The 22,639-nt window shown below is 39.4% G+C and overlaps 1 protein-coding gene across 3 annotated transcripts in view; it reads left to right on the forward strand.

Annotated features, from left to right (window-relative positions):
* The first annotated feature begins 1,250 nt into the window (after window positions 1-1,250).
* Window positions 1,251-22,639, forward strand: part of mgll (monoglyceride lipase) — a 38,012-nt gene continuing 16,623 nt past the window's right edge. Inside the window, exons 1-4 of one of the 3 annotated variants that reach the window (XM_008413205.3) lie at window positions 1,251-1,446; window positions 3,930-4,068; window positions 14,942-15,048; window positions 19,015-19,151. In XM_008413205.3, coding sequence (XP_008411427.1) covers window positions 3,941-4,068; window positions 14,942-15,048; window positions 19,015-19,151 — 372 coding nt within the window. In that variant the 5' untranslated portion in view covers window positions 1,251-1,446; window positions 3,930-3,940. Of the gene's footprint in view, window positions 1,447-1,490; window positions 2,588-3,490; window positions 4,069-14,941; window positions 15,049-19,014; window positions 19,152-22,639 lie in introns of those variants that run through there. The other 2 variants (XM_008413203.3, XM_008413204.3) reach the window with 2 other exon arrangements.

Below are 22,639 nucleotides of genomic sequence, written 5' to 3' on the forward strand. Positions count from 1 at the left end.
CACACTTACACTTGGTTATAAATCTACCAGCAGAGGAAGTTGGTGCTGACAACGAAAACACCCAATCGAGAAACCTTTCTAAAAGTAGATACCGCTTTCAGCAGAGTAGAAGAAGAAGAAAAGACATTCAGTTATTTTAAAGAGATTCAAACAAGCCTCTCCAGGAGTTTCCAACAAACAAGTTTGATCTGCTTACAGCCTTAGTTGGTACTTGCTGAACTTGAAATGCCTCCAATTGGGCAATGGCAACTTCTTGCATTTAGCATATCTGTCAGTACCACACCTACTGAATGCACCGCTGAACGTTCAACATGTATGGTGATGAAAAAACAGTTACAGTGTGTTTCAATATGACTCAGGGTTCTTTCCCAGTGATAGGGTTCGGTTTACTGACATGAGCAATACGACCGTGAAGGAGTGTGCATATCCAATTCTTGACATCGGGGCTGTCAGAGATTGAGACAAGCAAGACAAAAGCAGCACGCAGACTGTTACAACCTAAAATTAATCTTTCTACACTGACTGTGAGAGTCGGAGTTTGGGATTTAAAAAAAAACTCGAATCCCAAATCCCATAGTGGGGTCGGTAGTTGCTGGTGCCTCTCCAGCTAACCAATTAACCTGACAGTCATGTTTTTGGACAGTGAGGAAACCAGAGTACCCGGAGAGAACCCACCATACACAGGGAGAACATGCAAACTCCATGCAGAAAAATCCCAGGCCGGGAATCAAACCCAGAACCTTCTTGCTAGGCAACAGTGCTCAGTTTTGTCGATGTGAAATTCATTCTTATGTTGATGTTTGGATATTTTCTTTGGGACAAACTGGTTGCCATCAAGGTTCAATTATATGGCATTTCGATGTCCACTGTAGTGGACACATGATATTTAAAAAATCAAAACTTTTTTCCCAAAATTTTTGTTTTCAGTATTCTAATTACCTTACAAAGATTGTGGAATTAAAAAAAATGGTGACTAGACAATATTTTTTTTCCTGGTAGTCAGGAAAGCATAGGGGCAACAGAGAAAAGAAAGATTCATGACATTAATATTAAATATATATTACCCTGGTGTGCACAAACGGGAACCATGTGGGCTGAAGCGTGCTGCGTCCTTCCAAACTGTAAATGAGGCTAAACTGAGGGAGGGACAGAGAAACTGCATCTCTCCCTCTGGGGAAATGTGTATGTGTGTGTGTTTCGAAAGAGAGAGGGGGAAGAAAGGATGGGAGTGTGTGTGAACAGTTATTTAGTTTCTCCCCTAACGTCGTTCACCGCATTCTTGTCTTGACTGGAGGCGAACGGAGAGCGATTTAAACACATAGAGAGAAAGACAGAGAGAGAGAGCGAGAGAGAGAGAGAGAGAGAGAGAGAGAGAGAGAGAGAGAGAGGAAGGAATCAGAGAGGCAGATTGGAGCTGAAACTTGGCTGCAGACGCTCCTTGTGCAGGTCAGTCGATCTTCATAATCTTTTAATATTCTTATGACAGTCCAGACTCAAGAGTGCGTCTGCGGGACACTGTCCATCGCCAGCGCGAATTGCTCATTTGGTTTAAGTTGCAGATTTGCATCTATATTCTTCTCCACCTTTGCGCGTTCAAACCTGGCAAACCTCAAATGTTGCTGATGATGTCAAATCGCACATCTCATTCTTTTGCGTGCACGCAAAAGGGACCTGCAATCGACCAAGTTTATGGATTGACTGCAGGGTTTTTGGTGCCAGCTTCAAATCTAAGAGCAGTCGCTTGGCGCTTGTGGTGAAATCTCCCATCATTACGCTGTCCGGTTAGCGGGGATACCTTCACGGAGCGTTTGGATTTGGAACGTTGGACCCCAGCGCAAAACAAAAGCGAGGTTTTACGCACGCTTGCTTCCAGAAAAGCATTTTCCGAGTAAGGGTCTCCTCAGTCCAACGTCATAACAACATCTCGACACACATGATGTGCGAGGTCCTATGCGCAAAATGCGCGAACAGTAACATAACTCTGAGCTCTAATCAGACAAAATAAAGACAACTTGCTTTAAATGTCCCCGCTGTAAAAAAAAAAAAAAATTACAAAAAAAATAAAAAAGAAAGGCTCTGAAACGATATTAGGACGGTGATTGTTTGTTTTTGTTTTTTCTTTCTTTGTTTCCAAGGAAAGAAAGAAATTACCCAAATTCTTTGAAACGTTGACCGTAAGGTAAAAGGTATGCCGTCAAGTCACTAAACAAGAAAGACGATTGCAGGATTTTTTTTTCTGTTTCTATAGTGGAGGTGTAAGAGCAGATATCCACTTTTAACAGTGTCAGGCAGAAGTGTGTTCACAAAAGATACAATGAACTAGTCGATTTTTTTAAGTAGCTCAAATAAGTGGACATTAGCAGTGGCGGCTGGGGCGATATACCGCCAAGAAGGGAATCGTGTGTGGAAAAATAATAAACAATTGACCAATCAGCATTTCTAACCCTTTGACTTGCTCGGAATTTTGCCCTGACATCGAAGATGCCGAAAGTTTTGGGTCGCCATGGTGATAAAGTTAAATATGGCGACAACAGCAGTCGGGGAGGGAGATCTTGCTTGAAAATGTTAAGCTTTTTCCAGCAGATATGTAAGCTACGGTTTCTGTTCCTCAGCCTGCTTTATTAGTTTTAGCTTCCATATTGCTCAGCTCTTTTCCATTATTTAATTTTTCTGTCCATCTGCTATCACTTGGTCTTTGTTGACAATCAGTTATTGAACGTGAATTATTTTATGCGTTTTGTTTCCTTTGTCAGCAAAATGCTAATACTGCTCTGGGTAAATGTTTCTGAGATTTCTTCTCTTTTTAAATTGTTATTAATGGTTATGCTCTTTTGTTGTATGTTTTGAGTTTCTGTCCTAATAATGTTTGCTTTAAATGATGTTCAGATTCTTATATGGTGTTGGACAAAAACAAGCTGAAGTTCTGTTTGCTGACTCAGATGTATGGACATTAATAAATAAATCCAGAGGGGAGCTTGGTGTTTTGGTTCCAACGGAGCTTTAGTCCTTCTAATTTATGGGTTACTTTTGTCAAAGTACACATGATTATTCCATCCCACACCAGTGTGTTTTCTGTTATTTATGACAGGAAGGCCTTGTCTAGTGTAATTATTGATAATCTTCAGTCTTAATAGAATTTTGCTTGTTGGTTCTCATAGTTTTTGAGTTTGATTTCATGATTGAATACTGTATATTTCACAAGTTAACGAACAGAACTTTTATTTTTAGCTAATTTAACACTCCATACTCCATAGTATTTCACTGTAGGAAGAATGTTATATAATTGTGAAACTGTAGTCAGTTTCCTACTGTTCATTGGAATCCATACTGGACCTGGAAGAGAAATATATCAACCCCAAGATATTTTTTGTTTGTTTATTTTTAACCAGCCGCCACTGATTATTGGACATAATGGCAATATAATCCAATTCAGTAATTCTATTAAAATTACATGAATATTTCTACATATTGGATCAACGTCTTGTATGGTGTATGTCCGCAGTATGAATAATGAACCACCACACTGTATGACAATGAACCTGTTTTTAATTGGGCAGGTGTAAAGAGAAAGAGAAGAGCTGGTAGAGCGAGCTTGTAGTTAAGCACACCATATGGTCTGTGACGTAACATCAATGACAACATTGCCTCTATGCGTGCGCGTCGGTTAGTGTGTGTGTGTGTAATGAGCACGCGCAGCTCCACATTAGATCCTTACCGACCCACAAACACCGTGTGACATCACACGGTCCCCGCTCGCAGCCTCGCGCGACGAAGAAGGACAACGACATACATTATTTATTTAAAAAAAAAAAAAAACTAAACGATGAACGCCGTGACCACCGCAGCCTGCCTGCTCGTCGCTGCCTTCAGCTACTACCTCTACGGCGGCAGCGACGTGCTGTCATCGCTGCTCGGTGTCTTTTCTGCAGACGAACCCTCCATGCCCGAGCCGGGAGATGCTCCGCGGCGAAGCCCGCAGGGAGTTCCCTACACCGAGCTGCGGCACATCGTCAACGCCGACGGACTGCACCTGTTCTGCCGCTACTGGGAGCCCGCAAGTCCTCCAAGGTCAGTGAAAAGCAGAGTGGGGAATACGTGATCCGTAGTCATGACAAAATCGATAGAAAAACACTCCACCAGTTTTGATATGCTTTAATTCTGGCCGCCAATGTGTGATCTTGTGATGTGACGTTACAAGTAATTCAGAGCACATGGCTGTTTCCCGTCATGGAGTCACATGACTTTAAGTTTAACAGATGGGGAACTGCGGTTCAGATGACAGTTGGGTTGTCTTTTGAAACCCTGCTAGGTACTTGCGCTGCTGTGGGTGTAAACCACCAAGGCTGAGCCATCAGCTGTCCAGCACCCTGTGATAGTGCACCAGTTAGTCCGACCTACTTTATTTTATATTAAGGTTTAACTTTTCAAAAGACAAGAGTTGTTCAGAGTGTTTCATCAGTGCTAAAAAAACTGTCTGTCTTAATCTTTTATTGGCTGTTAACCTTTATTTATTGACTGGAGGTTTTCTGTTTGGATATCGTGGAGCTTTAAACAATTAAAGTAGGTCAGTATTTGGAGTCAATAATGACTAAAAACTGCTCTAATCTATAGGAAGTCTGGATTATTTCTACTCATTGTGCATCACAAAGACATTTTAATTATGATAATCCCTGCATAAACAACATGTTTACTGACACTTGGTTATTATGACTCTGTTTTAAAAAAAACACGCAGAATCTGAATGTTTGACTCAGGCTGTAAGCTAAAATAGTCACTGATGTTATTATGCATTTAGCTTTTACAGAATCAGACCTGGCCTGCAGACTCTTTTATTTGGACAGTTCAAACTCTGCTTTTAAAACGGCGTTGTTAATTAATACTAATAGGATTGTAATAGCAGCATGAAGGGGAGCAACACAGGTCAAAATAAGAAGTAAAGATGCATTGTTCTGAGTTTCGTTGTTGGTTTGATAAAAGTGATTTGAGCTGATTTGTATAAGAATTATACTATAAAATACATAAAAACATATTTCTTTCTTTCATGTCTAAACATGTCATATAGGATAAATAGCTTATTACAGTTTTTAAAGTCTTCTTCTGACTTTTTTTTTCTTTAAACAACTCGCTGATGCCAAAAAGAGCTAACCTGGATTATTTTTTTTCCCTCAGTAATATAAACATTGAAGAGTGTCGCTGTTTGTTACCTCAATACAGTCAAGCGTTAAAGGACATGCATCAGCCCAGGAGACAATTCCCAGTCCAAGTTCATGTCACAAATATTAGGAATTAAAAGTGTGCTTTTTAACCCCTGTGGACAGAATCTACTCTGTACATGTAGTGGTCACAACTGAACAGCATAAATGTCTGAAATCCTGACTCATTCTCCATTCTGATGGATAAATAACATCATTGTGTCCTTGGCAAAGCGACATCAAATCACAGAAGTATTAAAACAACACTTCTGAGTACTTTACTGTAGTGCTGATGCTTCCCTCGGCCTCCTGCTGTTGGGCCCCCTCTGGTATGCAGTCTCTAGCTTTTCAAGTCCTCTCCACCCGTCACATGTGAGTCTATGGCGGTGTGTACGAAACCCAACGCATTACTCACATCTCTGAGATGCCAACCTCTCCTGCCAGCCGCAAAGCTGCATGCGTGCCAGAAAATGATGCCATGCTAAACAGAACATCTGGAATTGACACATGGGCCCACACATTTCATAAAGACCACGGTTTGTTTTCTGACTCAGCTGTGGAGCAGATTCACGTCTTACAGCCACATCTGTGTGTGTGTGTTTACACAGCAGTCATCCGTGATTAACTCTGTGTTTGTACACGGGGTTACTTGTATACTTGTGTGTGTATATGCTTGGGCAGATGAGAAGCCACACACTGAGGTGTTGTTTTTGTGTAACTATGACTGATGAGGCAAATGCTGCCCACTGTGGATCTAAACAACAGCGCACTCACACTACATCCATCCTTTAGTGTATTACCTTCTGCTGGTAGATCTTTGCAGATATGAATTTCTCTTACACATGTGCTAAAAAGCTGAATCAGTGTAGCACTGGAATATCTGTAGAGTCGCTTGTGCTGTAACTGTTTTAAAGCTGCAGCTTTTTATGGCCTATGTAGGCGCTTTCTCACTGGAGAGCAACCAGTAAACTTGCTAAAACCGCAAGCAGGCACAGTAGAAGGAGACTGAGTAGCCCCTGTGGGCTGTATCGAGTTATGTTCACGTCTTCACCGACAGTTTAGATCAGTCATGTGACAGTGTTATTCATTGGAGTTGTTTAAAACAGATCAGCTGTTTAAGTTTTAGACAGCTGATCTGTCTTGAGCAAGCATGACTCCAAAGTGTGAAACAACAGAAGCTGCAATTAAGCTTTAATGTGATGGTTGCATTCTTTACCCAGACGTATTAAAAGTTTTTCATTGAGTTTGCGGTTGTCGTAATTACAGACAAAGTACTTTTCAGTTTTACTGGGTGAAGAATTGCAGCAGCTCCGTAGTGACGGTGGATTTACAGTTGTAGTTTTAAACTGCATTGTTTATGACAAATCAACAATGTTGGGTTCTAGAAATAGTTTGGTGGAGGGATTGTCTTTAACTGGAAAGTCAGGGTTAAATCACTAACCCAGCCGTGAGCTAAAGACTTGTTGGCAAACGTGTGAACTTCCGATTTTCTCTGATAGACTTACTGGCATCTGTTCACCCTGAGGTGGTTTGGATAAAAGCAGCTTCTATCTTTACTAAGAAAAGACACAGACTGAAGGTTTCCTGTAATAGATCCACAGGCTTACAGTGACCATGTGCAACTGCTGTAAGATTATTATCATGAGATGCAGTAACTGTGATATATTATCGATGTAGAGGTTTCTACATCGCTGTTCGAATCTGCCTTCTTGCTCAACGAGAAACAGATTTAGATCAAAGAAAATGAAGAAAACAAAACTTAAATTTCAGCAACAAAAAATAAATAAAACAATAATATAAATACATTTTAGGTACCGTATTTTCCAAACTATAAGGCGCATCTAAAAACCTTCAATTTCCTCAAAAGCCAACAATGCGCCTTATAATCCAGTGCGCCTTATATATGGACCAATATTGAGCCACAACAAGTCTAGCAACTACGGTAAGCAGCCGCCGACTTCATTTTCGTCCATAGAAGAAGAAGCACGCGGTGCATGCTGGGATAGTTGTCATAACGCTGGTTTGTTAATAAAGTTTGACTGACCTATCTACCTACCGACCTGATAATCAGGTTGTCTGCAGGTCATTTAGCACCACGTTCTCCACAAACATGTTGTGCGCAAACGGAGAAGGGTGACCATCGTCCGGCCACGCCCCGGCCCAGTCGCGGAAGGCTCTCCTCGCCGACCCGAGTCGGACTGTTTTATTGACATTCTTTATGTCAACAAAGTGGCTTTAGATATTCATCCAGGGTGCTTCGACTAGGGTTACCAAGGGACCAGCCCCTATACATTTAAAGCCGGTGGGGGAGGCTAGGGGGGGAAGGGAGACAGAGACTGCGGCTGCAGCGTGTTAGTTGGTCTGTGTTACCCAGAAAGCAGTTGGGCACAATATCACAACACCAATACCATGAGTGAAACAATGACTGGGGCAGCCTACTATATAAAGTACTCGGGACCATTTCTTTATTATTACACATCCACATTTGTAGAGTACGGAACAAATCGTACTCTTCAAATGTGAAGACAGCTGTAGCGTCTATTCTATGCACCTTATAATCCAGTGCGCCTTATAGTGCGGAAAATCCGGTATATATTTTTGGATATAGTAGAAGTTTATTTGCATTACATAAAAAGATTAAGGATTTTTTCTTGATATAAACAAGACCCAAAGGAGATAAATACAAAAAGATTGCTTGTAGCAATTTACGTTTTTCACAAAAAAGGGGTAATTAACATTAATTTAGCAGTTATCTAAATGCTAATCAGAATCATTAGGTTTTTGAACAACAAAGCACTCAGACAAAAACCATGAAGATGATTTATGTAGTCATAATAAGCAGTTCAGTATTCATCACCAGGGGATATATTAAAGCCGGTCTTTTACATTCCCATTTCTACAGGGTATCACAATGCCGTTTGCATTACAACCAAAGTATAATACAAAGCAATAATTCTGCAGCTACTCCAAATAGTAAATGCATTGAAGTGTTAAAAAGCAGAAATGAATCATTCAGGCTAAAATGAAACCCCATGGTGACTGAAAGGGGGAAACCCAAGCAGGGTGTTCATAGTGACCTTTGTTTGAACATACTAGAGGATTAGATGACCGAATGCAGGTATAGTTCATGACCAGAAATATTTAAAATAAAAATATAACGGTTAAAGAATACAGACCTGCACCCACCAGGCAAATCATAAGAAACTAATTCAAAGGGAAAAATCCAACCACTTAGCACCATTTTTATTTAAATGTATTTAAAGGTTGGTAATGTACCTCAAACATAAAGATAAGCAGGTATTAGCATACAAATGTCTAAAACAAAAAGTTTAATGTATAATGTGCCACTGGAATGACACATCAAATTTATGTAGGAACAATATCACAATTTATTTATTTATTTTGCCATTTTAGAACCAGAACTTTTTACAAAATCTCTCTATTCTGGGCAAAAATAGAAGATATAGCTACCTTTCTGGTAGCTTATTATTTTACAGGGAAATAATTATGAAGGATGAGCTAAATATTAATGGACATTTTTGTTGTTAAAATTTACTACCCTGTTTTATTAAAAGTCATCTGGAAAAAAAAATTCTTTAGTAAGTTGAAATTACTCTTTCAGTGAATTAGTGGATACTACTGTCACACATATTACCAGTACGACAGTACTTGTCTTACTGCTTACTCAAAACAGCAATAACTGAAGTGTTTGGGGCAAAATATCAACTCAGCATTCAAGGTTATTCTTTACATTACTATTTATTTTTTACCGAAGTTTGCTAAGTAGCTCATGTTAAGAGGGAAACTAGATCACCACTGTGAAGCTGCTTAAAAAGGTGTTACTTTATTTTCACACGAGGTGAGCATAACAAAAAAATCAGGTCAAAGGTTTCTGAATGGTCCTATTTTACCAAGAAACAGGTGAAAGGTATCAAGACAGACATAGGGACGTCTGTAATCATTTACAGGGTCCTAGCAGATGTTTGACTTGGGTTAACCGTCAACAAACATGAACACACTGACAGATTTGGAGCTGTATCTGAAACCTGCACCTGTACTTTACCAACTCTTTTTGCATAGAGCGGACAGCTAGAGCCCCTCACAGTGAAACGTCAGATGGGGTCAGGGATCCCTTTTCTGTTTGCATTTTAGCAATGTCAGGAGCTTTAAACTCTCCTCCTGTGCCTGTGGACAATACTTTCATTACAATGGCTCTCTTTGTTTTAACGCTTTATGGCAGATCTATAACGAATGAGGGAAAATCTATGATATTGACTTTAGGTGGCAACTCACTTTAAATATCAGGAACTGATGTAGTTTTTCGGTAGTGTCTTTTAATTTGGCTGAGGTATGAGTAATCCAGTTATAAATCATACCAGAGGTCTTTGAGGATGTTCAATAATGCTATATTTGTCCTGAGATGCTGTATTGTCTTTGGGAATGTTTAGTTCACAAACCTCACATTCAAGAAGTGCAGTGTGGCATCTGTCCTGGCAGTGGATTAGAAAACCATACTTTTCCCTTGCCAAGTTGCTAAGCAGTTCATGGAGGGCAGTTTGTGGAGGTTTCTGTGGTAGCATAGGGTTCAGAGGATGCTTCTAAGGGATTTAATAATTTATACTGTGAAATTACTGTGTTTTTGAGCATCCAACTTACTTCACAAAATCAGGTCATTTAAAGGATTATTTTGTCACCTTTGTAAATTAATGGCATAAGCCATTTTTTTGCCAAAAAATTGAGCTATTATTTTAGGAAGGTGACCAAATGGGAAGAATTAAATGTGGCAATAGAATTTTTCTATGTAGTTTTAATTGCCATTGTTATATATGTAATGTGCAAATTTGTTGTTCTTGAGCTTTTCATTTTAAGATCAGCTCTTTGCAAAATTAGCTTCCATTTTATTTATGTCTTTTTGATTAATTGTTTCTATAAAAAAAATCCCTGTGCAAAGGAATATTTTAGATATAAAAGTATCACCATTGATTTAGGCTTTCCTACTGTCACAGCTTGTCTGCCTCGGTCTCTCTCCATCATGCAGCAATTTCCTGTTTCTTGTCTTTTTTTTCCGTCTCTGCTCAGCACACTTTGACACAAACATAATAACTTCCCCGTTTCCAGCATCCTTTTCCGTACTGGTCTGTCACATTAACTTTCTACTTGTCAAACTCTGCCTTGTTTTGCAGCTGTCGGCGCAGTTCTTATCTGTCACATGCATTTTATTTTTTGCTCCAAGTGCATCAACTCTTCCTGCCACCTGGGAGTTCAGCCTGAATGTGTCTTAAATGGTTCTGAGTTGTATTGAATTAAGGACACTTGAGTTACAGTTGAGTCTTTGTGAGTCTTTTTGCACTGTACTTCAGGATACTGGGAAAGGGATTAACAGTGGAAATATATACAAATTTACTTGTAATAAGAGTAAAATAAAATGGACAGACGGAAACGCTTTCTAGTGTTTGATTACCTTCAAAAAATATCAAGACATCTTGAAGTCCACTTTTTCTTTAGCTTCTGTTTTGTTATTGGCTTTTTTATTCCTACAATCCAGATACGATTTTACGTTCCATAGAAACGTCTGCGAATAGGCAACTTAAATTATGCTTTGGGTCTCATGACCTTCTGTTTACATTTAGCAAGGTAGTTTGGAGGAGTCATTTTCTTGGTTTACAGAAGTGAACATACATGTGCTTTAACAGAATGGCCTGTTTTCTGATCTTTCCCATTTTGAAGGGTCACCTCAGCATCAAGTCATAATTAAATCCCTGAAAAATAGAAAGCCATAGATTACTATCTCTAAATTCACACTCATGAATATTAAAAAATATAATAATTAAATTTTCTTAATGAAGATGAGTAATTTTAAGCATGTCAAACCTTGTTACTAGCAGCAATGTGAAAACATGACAGCAGAAAAGTAGTACAGGCTGGTGTTTGAAAATCTGGTAAGTTCCTGTTCCAAGTAATGTTCACCAGTGAAGGTGGAGAATTTGAGGACCATTGAGAGCTTTATAAAGCTTATAACCTCGCTGCACCCCACAGGCTATACATAAGGTGGATTAGGCCTGTGGCTTTGTTTAGACCCTGTGGCTGTTTGGACTAGCCTTGTGTTAAAGCAGTAGGAGCCACAACCTGTCTCTCACTCTCTGGGTAGTTTAATGGGACTTGTTCTAAGCCACGTTGTTCCAGCAGCGGAAGCTGTGTGAGAGAGAAGTAGATTTCCAGTTCCCATGATAGAAGAGGCAATGAAAAGCGAGAATCCCTTGAAAGGAGGAAAATCTGAAAGTTTTCCAGCTTTACGTAATCAGGACAGATTAATTATGGAGGTGATGATGCAAACCTTGGGCAAACATGGTGCACTTTAGATGAAGCGTAGAGCTCATTTGAATTGAAGGTAATGTCATTGTGCTGTCAAGAAGTATTTTCACCCATACAGATTTCTTCCTTTTCAGTTTTTTGGCACATGCTCCTTTTCTAGGTCAACAAACAGATTTTAATATCAGACAAAGACAACCTGAGTAAAAGTCCAACCTGATAAAAAACTGTTTCCAACTGGTGATTTCATTTGCAACTGGAAAAAGCAATGTGAAAATGTAACTGTCCCTAAATCCATCAACTGCAAACTAGTCTGTTTAATCATTGGACTAATGATTAAACATTAGTCTACTTTTATCACAAACAAACTTGCAACTCTACCTTGGATGCTATTTAGTCCTGTCTTATTCTTACTGTTGACTCAAAGACACTGACCTTAGCTGAGGCTATTACCTGCTGGGCTGCTGGACTGTAGATGTATGTCTAGCTTATTCTGCGACCTCCTGGATGAGTCGTGGATGAGCTCTTTCAGTAATATTTTTTAGGTCGACAATTCCTAGGAAGGTCCTCTACTGATCCATCTCATGTTTCCTACTGATCCATCTCATGTTTCCTACTGGTGTTTAAATGAATTTCGTATTGTCAGAAAATCAGTTTTTCTTTTACACGAATAATACCAAAACGTAGTATCCAATTCAAATAATAATGCAAAACAAATGGTTGAAAAGGGCCTGAAAAAAGTGAGGTGACTGAGGATATCTTGGTCACGTCACCTATCTGTCTGCAGTTTGTTACTGAACAAAACCAGTATGCGACTATTCAGAGCATTTAAACTGAAAACACAATTTATTTCATTGTTTTCATATGTTTTGTTACAGGACCGAAATAAAATATGAGCTCATCCATTGAATCAAAAACCCTTTTGGTGAAATTATGGATGAAGAAAATCTGGAAAAGAAATTACAAATGGAGTCTGCAGCATGCTGCTCACTACAGTTGCCTTGACAGCAAAGCCAAATTACCACCGCTAATATACCGCAGCTCCTCTGGTTGTGTGTTGCAGAACATTATGGTCGCACAAAGACACTGATTCACACTCAAGTTCACTCGTTACAAGTGCAGAGGAAGTCTTAGCCCCAAGCGATGGATGCCTAAAAAAAGGAGAGGAAGAGCTGTGAGTGACACCGAACCCCTGATGAACAGTCACTACTGTTCCACTCCTCCTCACCACCCCGCCCGTAACACTTTCGCTCATTTTCCTCCTGCCTCGTTTCACTTTGTCCCCTCCTTCCTCTGTCGCTGAATGCATTTGGGTTAATTGTCTGCTGCTGATTAGTGAAGCTCTTGCAGGCTTCTCAGCACCACTGATGCTTCTAAGAGAAGGAACGCTCAGCTTCCCCTGCTTAGTATGCACTGATAGAAGACGCAAAACATTTGATAAAATCAAGTGTCACCCTAACAAGCCCCATTGTATGAATAAAAATCCAGCATATTCCCCATTTGCAGGGCGATGTTCAAAACCCCTGAATTTACTGTCATGTTATCTGTTGTGTGTTAACATAGGACAGGTAAAAACTGTAGTTTAGGAGAAAAATACCTTTAGAAAGTCTGGATAACCATTGATAAAAAAAATAATAATAATGTTTTAGTCTTTTAAACAGTTCTTCAGGTACAATACAAACTGAGAACTTTTCTAAATTGAATGTGGTGTTGAAGATGAAGAGGTGACTGCAGGAGGAATGTGATCTAACGTCACTGATAACATATCATGCCTGTCAGTCTGCAGCCAATCAGAATAAGTTGTCTTTCTAAAGATATGTACAGAAGAGTACACCTCTTTGGATGTCTTACCTTTCTTATTGATTTTGCAAAAATAATCTTCATTTAAAAATATGGCATTTTTTATGAAAAAGTCCTGTAACGTTTAGCTGAAAACTGGTTTCTACAAAATAATGACACGTAAATAAAAATACGTAGAGTAAAATAGGTGGTTGCATCATTATTCACCACCTTTAAAGTGACTGGCCTAATGAAACATATGTCCAGCTAATTGGTGCTAGCAGTCTCACAGTGAGTGAAATGGACATCAGCTGAGTGCTGTGACTGTGTCTCAAGTGATTGAAATATAAAGAAACCTGTCTCACTGGTTAATCGGGATTCCTGGATACCCTTGCAGCATAAAGACAAAAGAACACTCCAAGTAAATTAGAGAAAAGGTTACTGAAAAGTATCTGTCAGGGGATGGATAGAAAAACATGCTTTCATGAAAAAATGGAACGAATATGCCACATATCTAAATCTGCCTACATCAGCCAGCTGAAATGGAGAAACTCTACAGACAACAATTGTTGTCCGGGTTCTTCACCATTCAAAGCTTTCTGGGAATGTGGCAATGAGAAAATCACTGCTGAAGAAAACTCAGATTGAGGATGAAACTAGTGTTGGGAGACTATATGGTCAAGTGGAAGAAAGTAATTGGTCTGATGAGATCACAATGAAAAAGTTAAAGCATTTAACTATAGCTGCACAGAAATGGTTTGAATTCAACGGGGTAGATGTTCTGGAGTGGCACAGTTAAAGTCCAGACCTAAATTTTATAGAAAACTTGTAATTAATTGGGTTAGTATTTATGTAATTCCGTATTTTATGTGCATGTTCTTTTTTCACAAGAGAAAAAAAAATTGGCTGCTCATAATTTTGGCTGTTCTTTGTAAAATTAAGGCAAACTGTGTTATTTGGTTTCATTACTTTGTGTTGTCTATTGCCTCAAAATACAGTAAAGCATGCTGCTGAAATGCGATCAATATAAAGGGAGTATGAATACTTTTGTACCACACTTTACAGTATGATTAACGTCACTGCAAACAAAAACAGTCTTTTTAAACTGCTTCACTAAACAGGGCATTGCTGAAATCTGCATTTGTAGCTCGTGTTCTCGTGTTTCGGTCTTGAAAGAGCTGCAAGAATATACAGTTGCTGCTCTCACTAAATTCATGTGCTATGCCATGTTTTGGTGGCATCTCATATGTGTGTTTTGAGTCAGGCAGGCAGGGGTGTGTAGAGGCAGGCAGACTGACAGATGGATGGTGGCTGTTATCTCTGAACACACAGTCTGCTTCGTTCTCAGCTTGTCTTTTTCTGCTGTTGCTCATGATTTTCTTCCATCATCCTGCAAGTCCGTTTCGGTCCTCCATGGCTCATCCGCAGCTCATCCATGGCGCCTGTCAGGGGGAGATTCTGAGGTTTTTTCCAGTCATAAACTGTTGCATTGTAGAGCCTGATTATCAGTAAATCGAGGAAGGATGCCACTCCCGTGCAGAATATAAACTTCAGTTTATCACCGCACGCAAGAGATAGGAAGGGGATAAAAGAAGTCACGCGCATATCCGTTCCAGAAAAAAAATAAATAAATCAACATTTTCCCTCTCATCTCCTCTCAGGGCTCTGGTGTTTATTGCTCATGGAGCGGGAGAACACAGTGGGCCATATGAAGAAATTGCACAGAGACTGAAAGAACGGTCCCTGCTGGTGTTTGCTCATGACCACGGTGAGTGACAAACGCACATCACAGGACTGTAAGCCCATGCATACATTTACACCCACGCTCACTGTGTCCCTCATGTTTATCAGTAGTCGCATACAGCTCTGGCTGACACAGATTATTCGTGTTGGAGCCAACTAATCCTGTTTGAGAAAATGATTTTGTTCTGCAGCTTTCAATGGAAGTTGTTTTTCTTCCTGAAACATGTTGCTGTGCACAAGTTTTCAAAACACTCTCCAGCCCTACCAGTCAGAGCACGAAGAACCGGTTCACAACAAGACACAGACCTGTTGTTCTCTGGACCTTCGGTTAATCCAGTGTTTCTCAATTCCGGTCCTCAGGAACCAGGAAGCGTTTACCTTCTGCCACACACTTGAATGACTTGCTGTGGCATGAAGAGGAGGTCATGCAATAATTTGAGTCAGGTGTTTTGGAACAGAGACGCATCTAAAATATGCAGGGTCAGCAGTCCCTGAAGACAGGAATTGAGAAACACTGGGTTAATCCTTTGTTTTCTTAAAATGCCGCTTTGCGCCAAGGGTTGGATATACATTCATTCACCAGGCACTTTATCAGGCACACTTTGCTGTCAGAGGGTGGGGCCTCTCTGAAATGTTGTAATTTTTTGGTCACAGATTCCTCTTGAAGGCTGAAACATTCTTCAGAAATTGTGGTCCAGCATGACAACATCACACAGTTGCATCAGAATAGTCATCTGAACATCTAGAATGCAAATCCACCACATCTGTGGTCATAAAGGGATGGACATGACCAACAGCAGTTTTCAGATCGTGTGTGAAAACGCTACACCATCCCCCACCTGCATTAATAACCGATAACAAGGCAGTATGGATTCATGCCTTCACGTTGTTTACACTAATTTCTCACCCTACCATCTGAATGTTGCAGCTGAAATAGAAACTCATTGGACAAGGCGAAATTTTGCCCATCTGTTGTCTTCCAATTTTGGTGAGCCTGTATGAATTGTAACTATAGTTACACGTTTTAGCTGACAAGAGTGGCACCCTGTGTGGTCTTCTGCTGCTGTAGCCCATCTGCCTCAAGGTTTGACATACTGCATCTTTAGTAATTTGAGTTACTGTTTAGTTGGTTTCTGTCATCCATTCTCATGCACAGATCTGCTGCTCATTGGCTATTTTCTCCTTTTTGGATCATTTGTAAATCCAAGAGATGATGAATCGTAAGATTCCCAGTAAATCAACAGTTTCTGAAATACCCAGACATGCCCAGTGTTGACAGCCATGCCACATTCACAGTCCAGTTTCTGATCCATTCCGGTTTGAGCTTCAGGAAGTCACCTTCATCACATCTCAATGCCTAAGTGGATTGCGTTGCTGCCGTGTGATGATCTGATTCTCTATTTTAGTTAACAAACACCTGATGGACCTAATGATGTGGCCTGTGAGTGAATGTCGAACATTTCACACAGTCTGTTAGTGACCAATCTCACATCCGCCGAAAGCTTTGACGAAAAGCAGAACTATGGCAACTTCTCAGGTTACCACATTGTGGCCATGAGTCTTTTGTTCAAACAACTTGCAGTTCCCATCTTTGGGTATGAAGATGAAGATAAAAGCATGCATGTCCACTGTTTTATTGTTAGGTTCAATAAATAATATCGTTTTGTTTTTTTTTCTAGTTGGAGCAGGACAGTCTTCAAGTGGTTTAAATGTGAATGTTGTTATATGTTTTATTTATGGGAATGACAGGGAAGGCAGAAATTATAATGCTCAGTCACATACTTCACCTGAGCCAAATTTGTTTTTACATAAAAACACTTTCAAAATCTCTGACATGTTATAAATTGGATGTGGAACTAGTGAAAATTTCATATCTGGGCTGGGTTCATTGCAACTAATCTGACAGTGCAGGCATAGCCAAAGATCAGTATTAACGTCTCTCTAAGATGTTCTCAAAATATTGAGTAAAAAAAGTACTTTTTTGAAACGGTGTTTTCATTGTGTGGATATGGATGAAGTGTTATCTTTCTTTAGAAATCAGGAGGTCAAATCAGGAGAGGAGCAGCATCTGTGTATGTGGTGAAAGCAGCAGAAGGACTGGAAGTAATTATTGTAACTCCTTGTACACCAACATCTGTCCACCAGCTTGCATTCAGTATCCATAGTAACCAGCTGTTGTGCTGGATGCTAGGTCCCAATGGTGCCCAGCACAAGTGCTGTGGGTTATAACTCATTTGTATTAGGTTTTTATGTATTACGTTAAAACTTTCTTCTGAACAAAAACACTGCTTTAAAAATCAGGAGGAAATTAAATTCAATTAAATCTCTGTTGTGTAATGTCAGTAAAGTGCATAATTTTCACATTAAATATAAACACTTGGCTTCCTTATGACACTCTCTTAAAGTAAAAAAGGCGGAGAAAGAGGTGCTTAAGTAATGAAACACTGGCAAACACAATAAAAGAAGGTGAATTACTCTGAACATATATGCACAGTGACACCTTTTGAAGTATGACATTGTTAAATGAAAAATACTGAACTGGAGCGAGTCCCTGTAGACTTTGCTTCATCTGCAAACACAGATGCACAGGAACACACATCGCCTTAGGGAGTTCCCAACTGAGTTCATCAATTGAGTCTGTTTCTTTTCCACACTCTGTCATGGGTATTTCTGTCTATATAAAGAACTGTAAGGTCTTTTTCATTCACAGCCTGCAGAGATTAATTGTTTCTCCTGTCTTATAAATTTCCCATCTGTTAGCAGTCAACATTGTTTCAGCATCGTCTTATAAAATGCTTAGATTTAGACAAAGATCAGGATTTTAATGCCAATTTCCGGTCTCTGATTTTTGTAGATGTTTGATCGGAGGATTTCTCTTTAAGACCTATCTATGCAGCAGACATAACAGCATTCAAAATATATTTTTTCCAGCCTTGATATTAGGAACACAAGCCAAGTTACATGGGGTGTGTGACAGTTTATTTCAAAGATAAAATAAACTGTCTTTAGGCTCTTTTTTGACAGTATTATGGGCAGCACTGCAACATAAGACTGCATGTGTTTTCCTAAAATATATAGATCTTTATTTGGGGTCTAAGATTTCCAAAAGGCAGCTAATGTTTTTAAATCCAACATCCTCCAGGAAAACCCAAAGGGGTAAAAACATATTTTGCTGCACTTTTTTTAACTGCTGAAGTCCTATTGCAGCCTTAATGAACCTCAGACAACATGTCATAGAAAATGCAGTTTCCCTTTAAACCGTCTTACATCTCTGGGGCTCCTCCAACTTTAAATTAAACATCTCCTTGTTTCTGAAAATAGCCTACATTGAGTTTTCTTCCCCCACTAAGCTGAAAAAGTTTATTTCATCATTACGCAGTTGAGCTTAGCAGCAATGTGTGTTCAAAAGATTTGTTTTTGTTTTTTAAGTTGCCGATTTGATGGTCAGCTGAAAATTGTTAGATTCCAGTCACCAGATGATTTCTCTTTGCATCTTTCCACATAAATCATCTCACTGTACTCTGCTAACAAAATGTAAATTTAAGTTAATGTTTCTTTTTACGTCTGGTTTGATTTCTTCATTTCTTTTTTGTTTGCCCACTTTGCATCCTTCTCTCATCCAATTCTCCTCCAGGGCAGCTTTCTATTTCAATCAGACTTTATTCTCTTTCCCAGCTCATTTTGCCTTATTTGGCTATTTAGCCTGTCCCATCTCTTCTAATGACCTCATCATCTTAGCCACAGTTTCCCTCATTCTCATCAGTTTGGCTTCCCCTCGATGTTTTTTCATTCATTCTTTAGTCCTTTTAACAATCCACCATTTCAGTCATTTGTTGTCTAAAACAAAGCAGAAGGATTACACTGGAACAGAGAGAAGAGTTCCTAAAAAAGCCATTTGTTAAACATCCACCAAAGCCTTGGTGTTTTTGCATAAAAGGTCTTTAAATAACACCATGCATATTGACTAGTCTGTCACTGTCTCGTCTTGCAGTTGGCCATGGTCAGAGTGAAGGAGAGAGGTTGAACATCAGGGACTTTCAGATTTACATCAGGGATTCCCTGCAGCACATTGACCTCATGAAGTCCCGCCACCCGGATCTTCCTGTCTTTATTGTGGGCCACTCTATGGTAAGACGCTTCCCAACACCAGTTTCAGTGCTTTCAGTGATTTTCCGTTGATTGCGGATGTTACTTCTATGTTTGCTTTGTGAATTATTAGTTTCTCTTTTTGGGTCTTTTTGAATATTTTAGATTTTAAAACCATCTGGTGTGGCGTGAACTGAATAGTTTCTTGGAGATTAAAGTAAGATCTTTATAATTTAGTCTTGCTGTGAAGCCAAACCACGTGCCGTTATAATTCTCTGAAATCAAAGATATGGTTTAACCGTAAAGAGAGCTGAGCTAGTTTCATATACGTTCCAACATCCTGCCAGAACCACAAAACCAACAAAGAAGAGCATGCCTGTGCTAATTCTTTCCTCACTTTAAGCTCCCATTATATTTGTTTTTGGCTGGATTGGAGCGCCATGTGTCTAATTGATGTGTGAAGGGCAGACGCCAACAGCTCAGGGAAGGTTTGTTAGCTTTATCTTTTTCAGTAAACTGCACTTTACTTTTCACACAGTAACACATATTCCACACAGCTGCAGCTGCTTCAGAGTAACAACAAAAAAAAAATCCTAACAGAGCAAGTTGCAGGTTACGTGGCATGCCAAATGTCACCGTGGTTTTGCTCGTGGACAGAGAAGAGAACCTGTTCTCACATCCAGCACAGTGTCATTTTACAGACCCTCCCGATGCCTGTTGTAGTTCACCATTACCTACAGTTTAAGGAGTGTGAGATTAGTATCATCTGTATTTAGTTAGAAATGGTTTATTGTTGTTACTAGAGTTACTTTCTGCTCAAGACTGTTCAATGTAGCAGTAAATGGCAGCAGAGCAATAACTGCTCCAGCCCCATCAAACTGTCACTCCATTAAGTTGCATTGGAGCATAGATAGCTTTTTAAGTAATTTTATTGTCTTTGTTAGCATCAGTTTCTCTCCCAGGCCTGTCTTCCAATCTTACTGTTCTTGTATATAAGCATGAAACTGCTTTTAAAACCTGATTTTTGATGAATGATTATGTCCCAAAACAATCCAATACCAAGTTTAGATTTAGAAGTAATGTCAGAAAGTACAATCATTTGTTACACTGTATGTATGTACATAATAATAAACAGATTTTTATGTATTAGTATGATCTCTCTCTGCAACACTCAAATTATACAAATACAGTAAAGCAAGTTTATTACAAAAGCTGTTCATCTGGTCCAGAGAGAGCTGGTGATACCAGCGTCTGTGCCTTCTGCAGTGGAAAAAGAAGTCACTGGTTCCCTGTCGCAAAAACGACAAGACTGGGAATATTATAGCTTGGTGAGCAATCCTGAGTTCAGAATCCAGTGTGGTTATTCCCATGTAGACAGCTGTGAACAGTTCTGGTAGAATCTATAAACAAAATCCAATTTTTTGGAACGTTAGCTAATCGTTAGCTTAACCTTAAGCTAACAGTAGCTTAAGCATTAGCTAGCTTTAAAGCTTGAAAATGAGTCAAAATGTTTTCAGCTGATCACTGTTTTTACTGTAAGGGTCGTAAGTTTAACTGTTTGAGGAATATAGATGGGTATGAATTTCAGAACAGAGTTAAAAGATTTTAGTGGAGTTTTGTGACTGATGAAACAGGGCAATTAAATAAATCTAGAAAAAGTCTGAAGGGCAGCTCCTGAATTATTTTCAAGTGATCGGTTCAGAGCGTTTCACAGAGCCGCACCAAAACAGCACAGCCTCTCATTGTTGTATCTCCGTGACCCACTAACTCTGAGCACAAACAAACAGAACAAAAACATTAGAGATGAGTTACATAATGAATGATTACTGTCGGTGTTAGTGGGCTGAGTCAAGTTGGATCTCATTGAACTCATCTCTGTTGGATTAACAAGCTACTCACAGTCTGTACTTGTGCTTTATGAGTGTTTGACATAGTGTCATGCTTTATATAATTTTTTATAGAGTTAGGGGATTGATAGGGTAATAAAGTACAAAGGCTCATGCACAAGTCAGGAACGTGACAGCTCATGACCGCATAAATCAGAGAGCAAAAAGAAGAACTGCTAATTCACTCAAGAACTGTCCTCCTTTAGTAAGGAGCTTTGCCTTAGTTGTACATCAGCAGTTATAAGTGAAACTCAACACAAAGAAAGATTTTATTGCAGATTTAATGAGCTTTACAGAGAAATTAGAACCAAGTTGTTTGAAGAATTAAACATAAGATTACATTTTAAAGAAAAGGTTATCCGCTTTCAAGAATAAACTCCTCCAAGTCCGCAAGGTATTTAGGACTTTGAGAGCTTAACTTCAAGACTGGCCAGGTTATTTGCATCAGCGTTTTTGTTTTTCTTGTCCTTTTTTATAGTTTCTAAGGGTATCTGAAAGAAGATCTCTGTCTTAATGAATCTTTAATTGTAACATCCCTTTTCTAGATTTCAGTTTGGAAGCTCAATTATTATGAATTAGATAGCAGTCAAAGAGGTATCATAACAAACAATCCCCATTTGAAGCATTTTTATTGCAAACAAAGTTGCCCAGATAATCAGGTCTCCTTCTCTTGGGTATAAGTTTGTTCAGTATCGTGTCTCAAAACAATTGGCTATTGCAGACAAATCCTGCATTGGCCCTTGTATAATTTTAACCCATAAAGATACATTTTAAGAAAATCTGAGAACCATGGTTGTTCACAGGATAACAAAGCAAACTCTTCCCTCCAGGGTGTGGGTCAGTCTCTACCTTGAACTGGGGAGAGGAGAGAAGTTCAGGTATCTTGTCGTCTTGTTGATGAGTGATGGTACAATACAGTGTCAGATATGCTACATAGGGAATCGTTATGCTGTTCTTATTTTGGTCTGTCATGACGAAGAACGATCTGAGTCATAAAGCAACGGTCTTGATTTACCGGTTGATCTACTTACCTTGCTGCACCCAAGATCATGAGATATGGAGGCTGAAAGGAGCTCTTCTGTAAGGTTTCTGGATTGAGTCTTAGGCCCTGGATCCATTTTGGCATTTGATCTGATGGAAAATCGGATCAAATGTCGATGTGTCCTTGGGCAAAGCACTTCACCCAGCTAATGGGTGGCGCTGGTGCATTGCAGCCTTGCTTCTGTCAGACTGCCCCAGGGCAGCTGTGGCTACTATCCAGTAGCTTGCCACCATCAGCGTGTGTGTGAGTGTGTGCATGAATGGTGAAGGGCTTTGGCCTCCTCCAGACTTGATAAGGGGCTAAAACCAGAAAGCCAACACCATGGATGGATGAACGGACTGGTTCTATGTACGTAACGCTGCACTGCCTTCAAGTTTGACTGAAACTGCAGAACATTTTTAATAAATGTGATATTTTTTTCTGCTACTTATAATTACTGCGTTTGAAAATCAAATTGTTCTTCACTTAGGCCTCTTCTTCTATCTCCTTGTAAATGAATACTTGTTTATTGCAGTAAGTTGAGCTTCGGAAGCTTTTAGCATCACTTGATTAATGTGAATTGGTTTGGCTTACATAGCTCATTGTTTAAAGGAGCATCTAGG

The sequence above is a fragment of the Poecilia reticulata genome, chromosome 7 (genome assembly GCF_904066995.2).
Source record: "Poecilia reticulata chromosome 7, P_reticulata-male-v2, whole genome shotgun sequence".
NCBI lineage: Eukaryota > Metazoa > Chordata > Actinopteri > Cyprinodontiformes > Poeciliidae > Poecilia > Poecilia reticulata.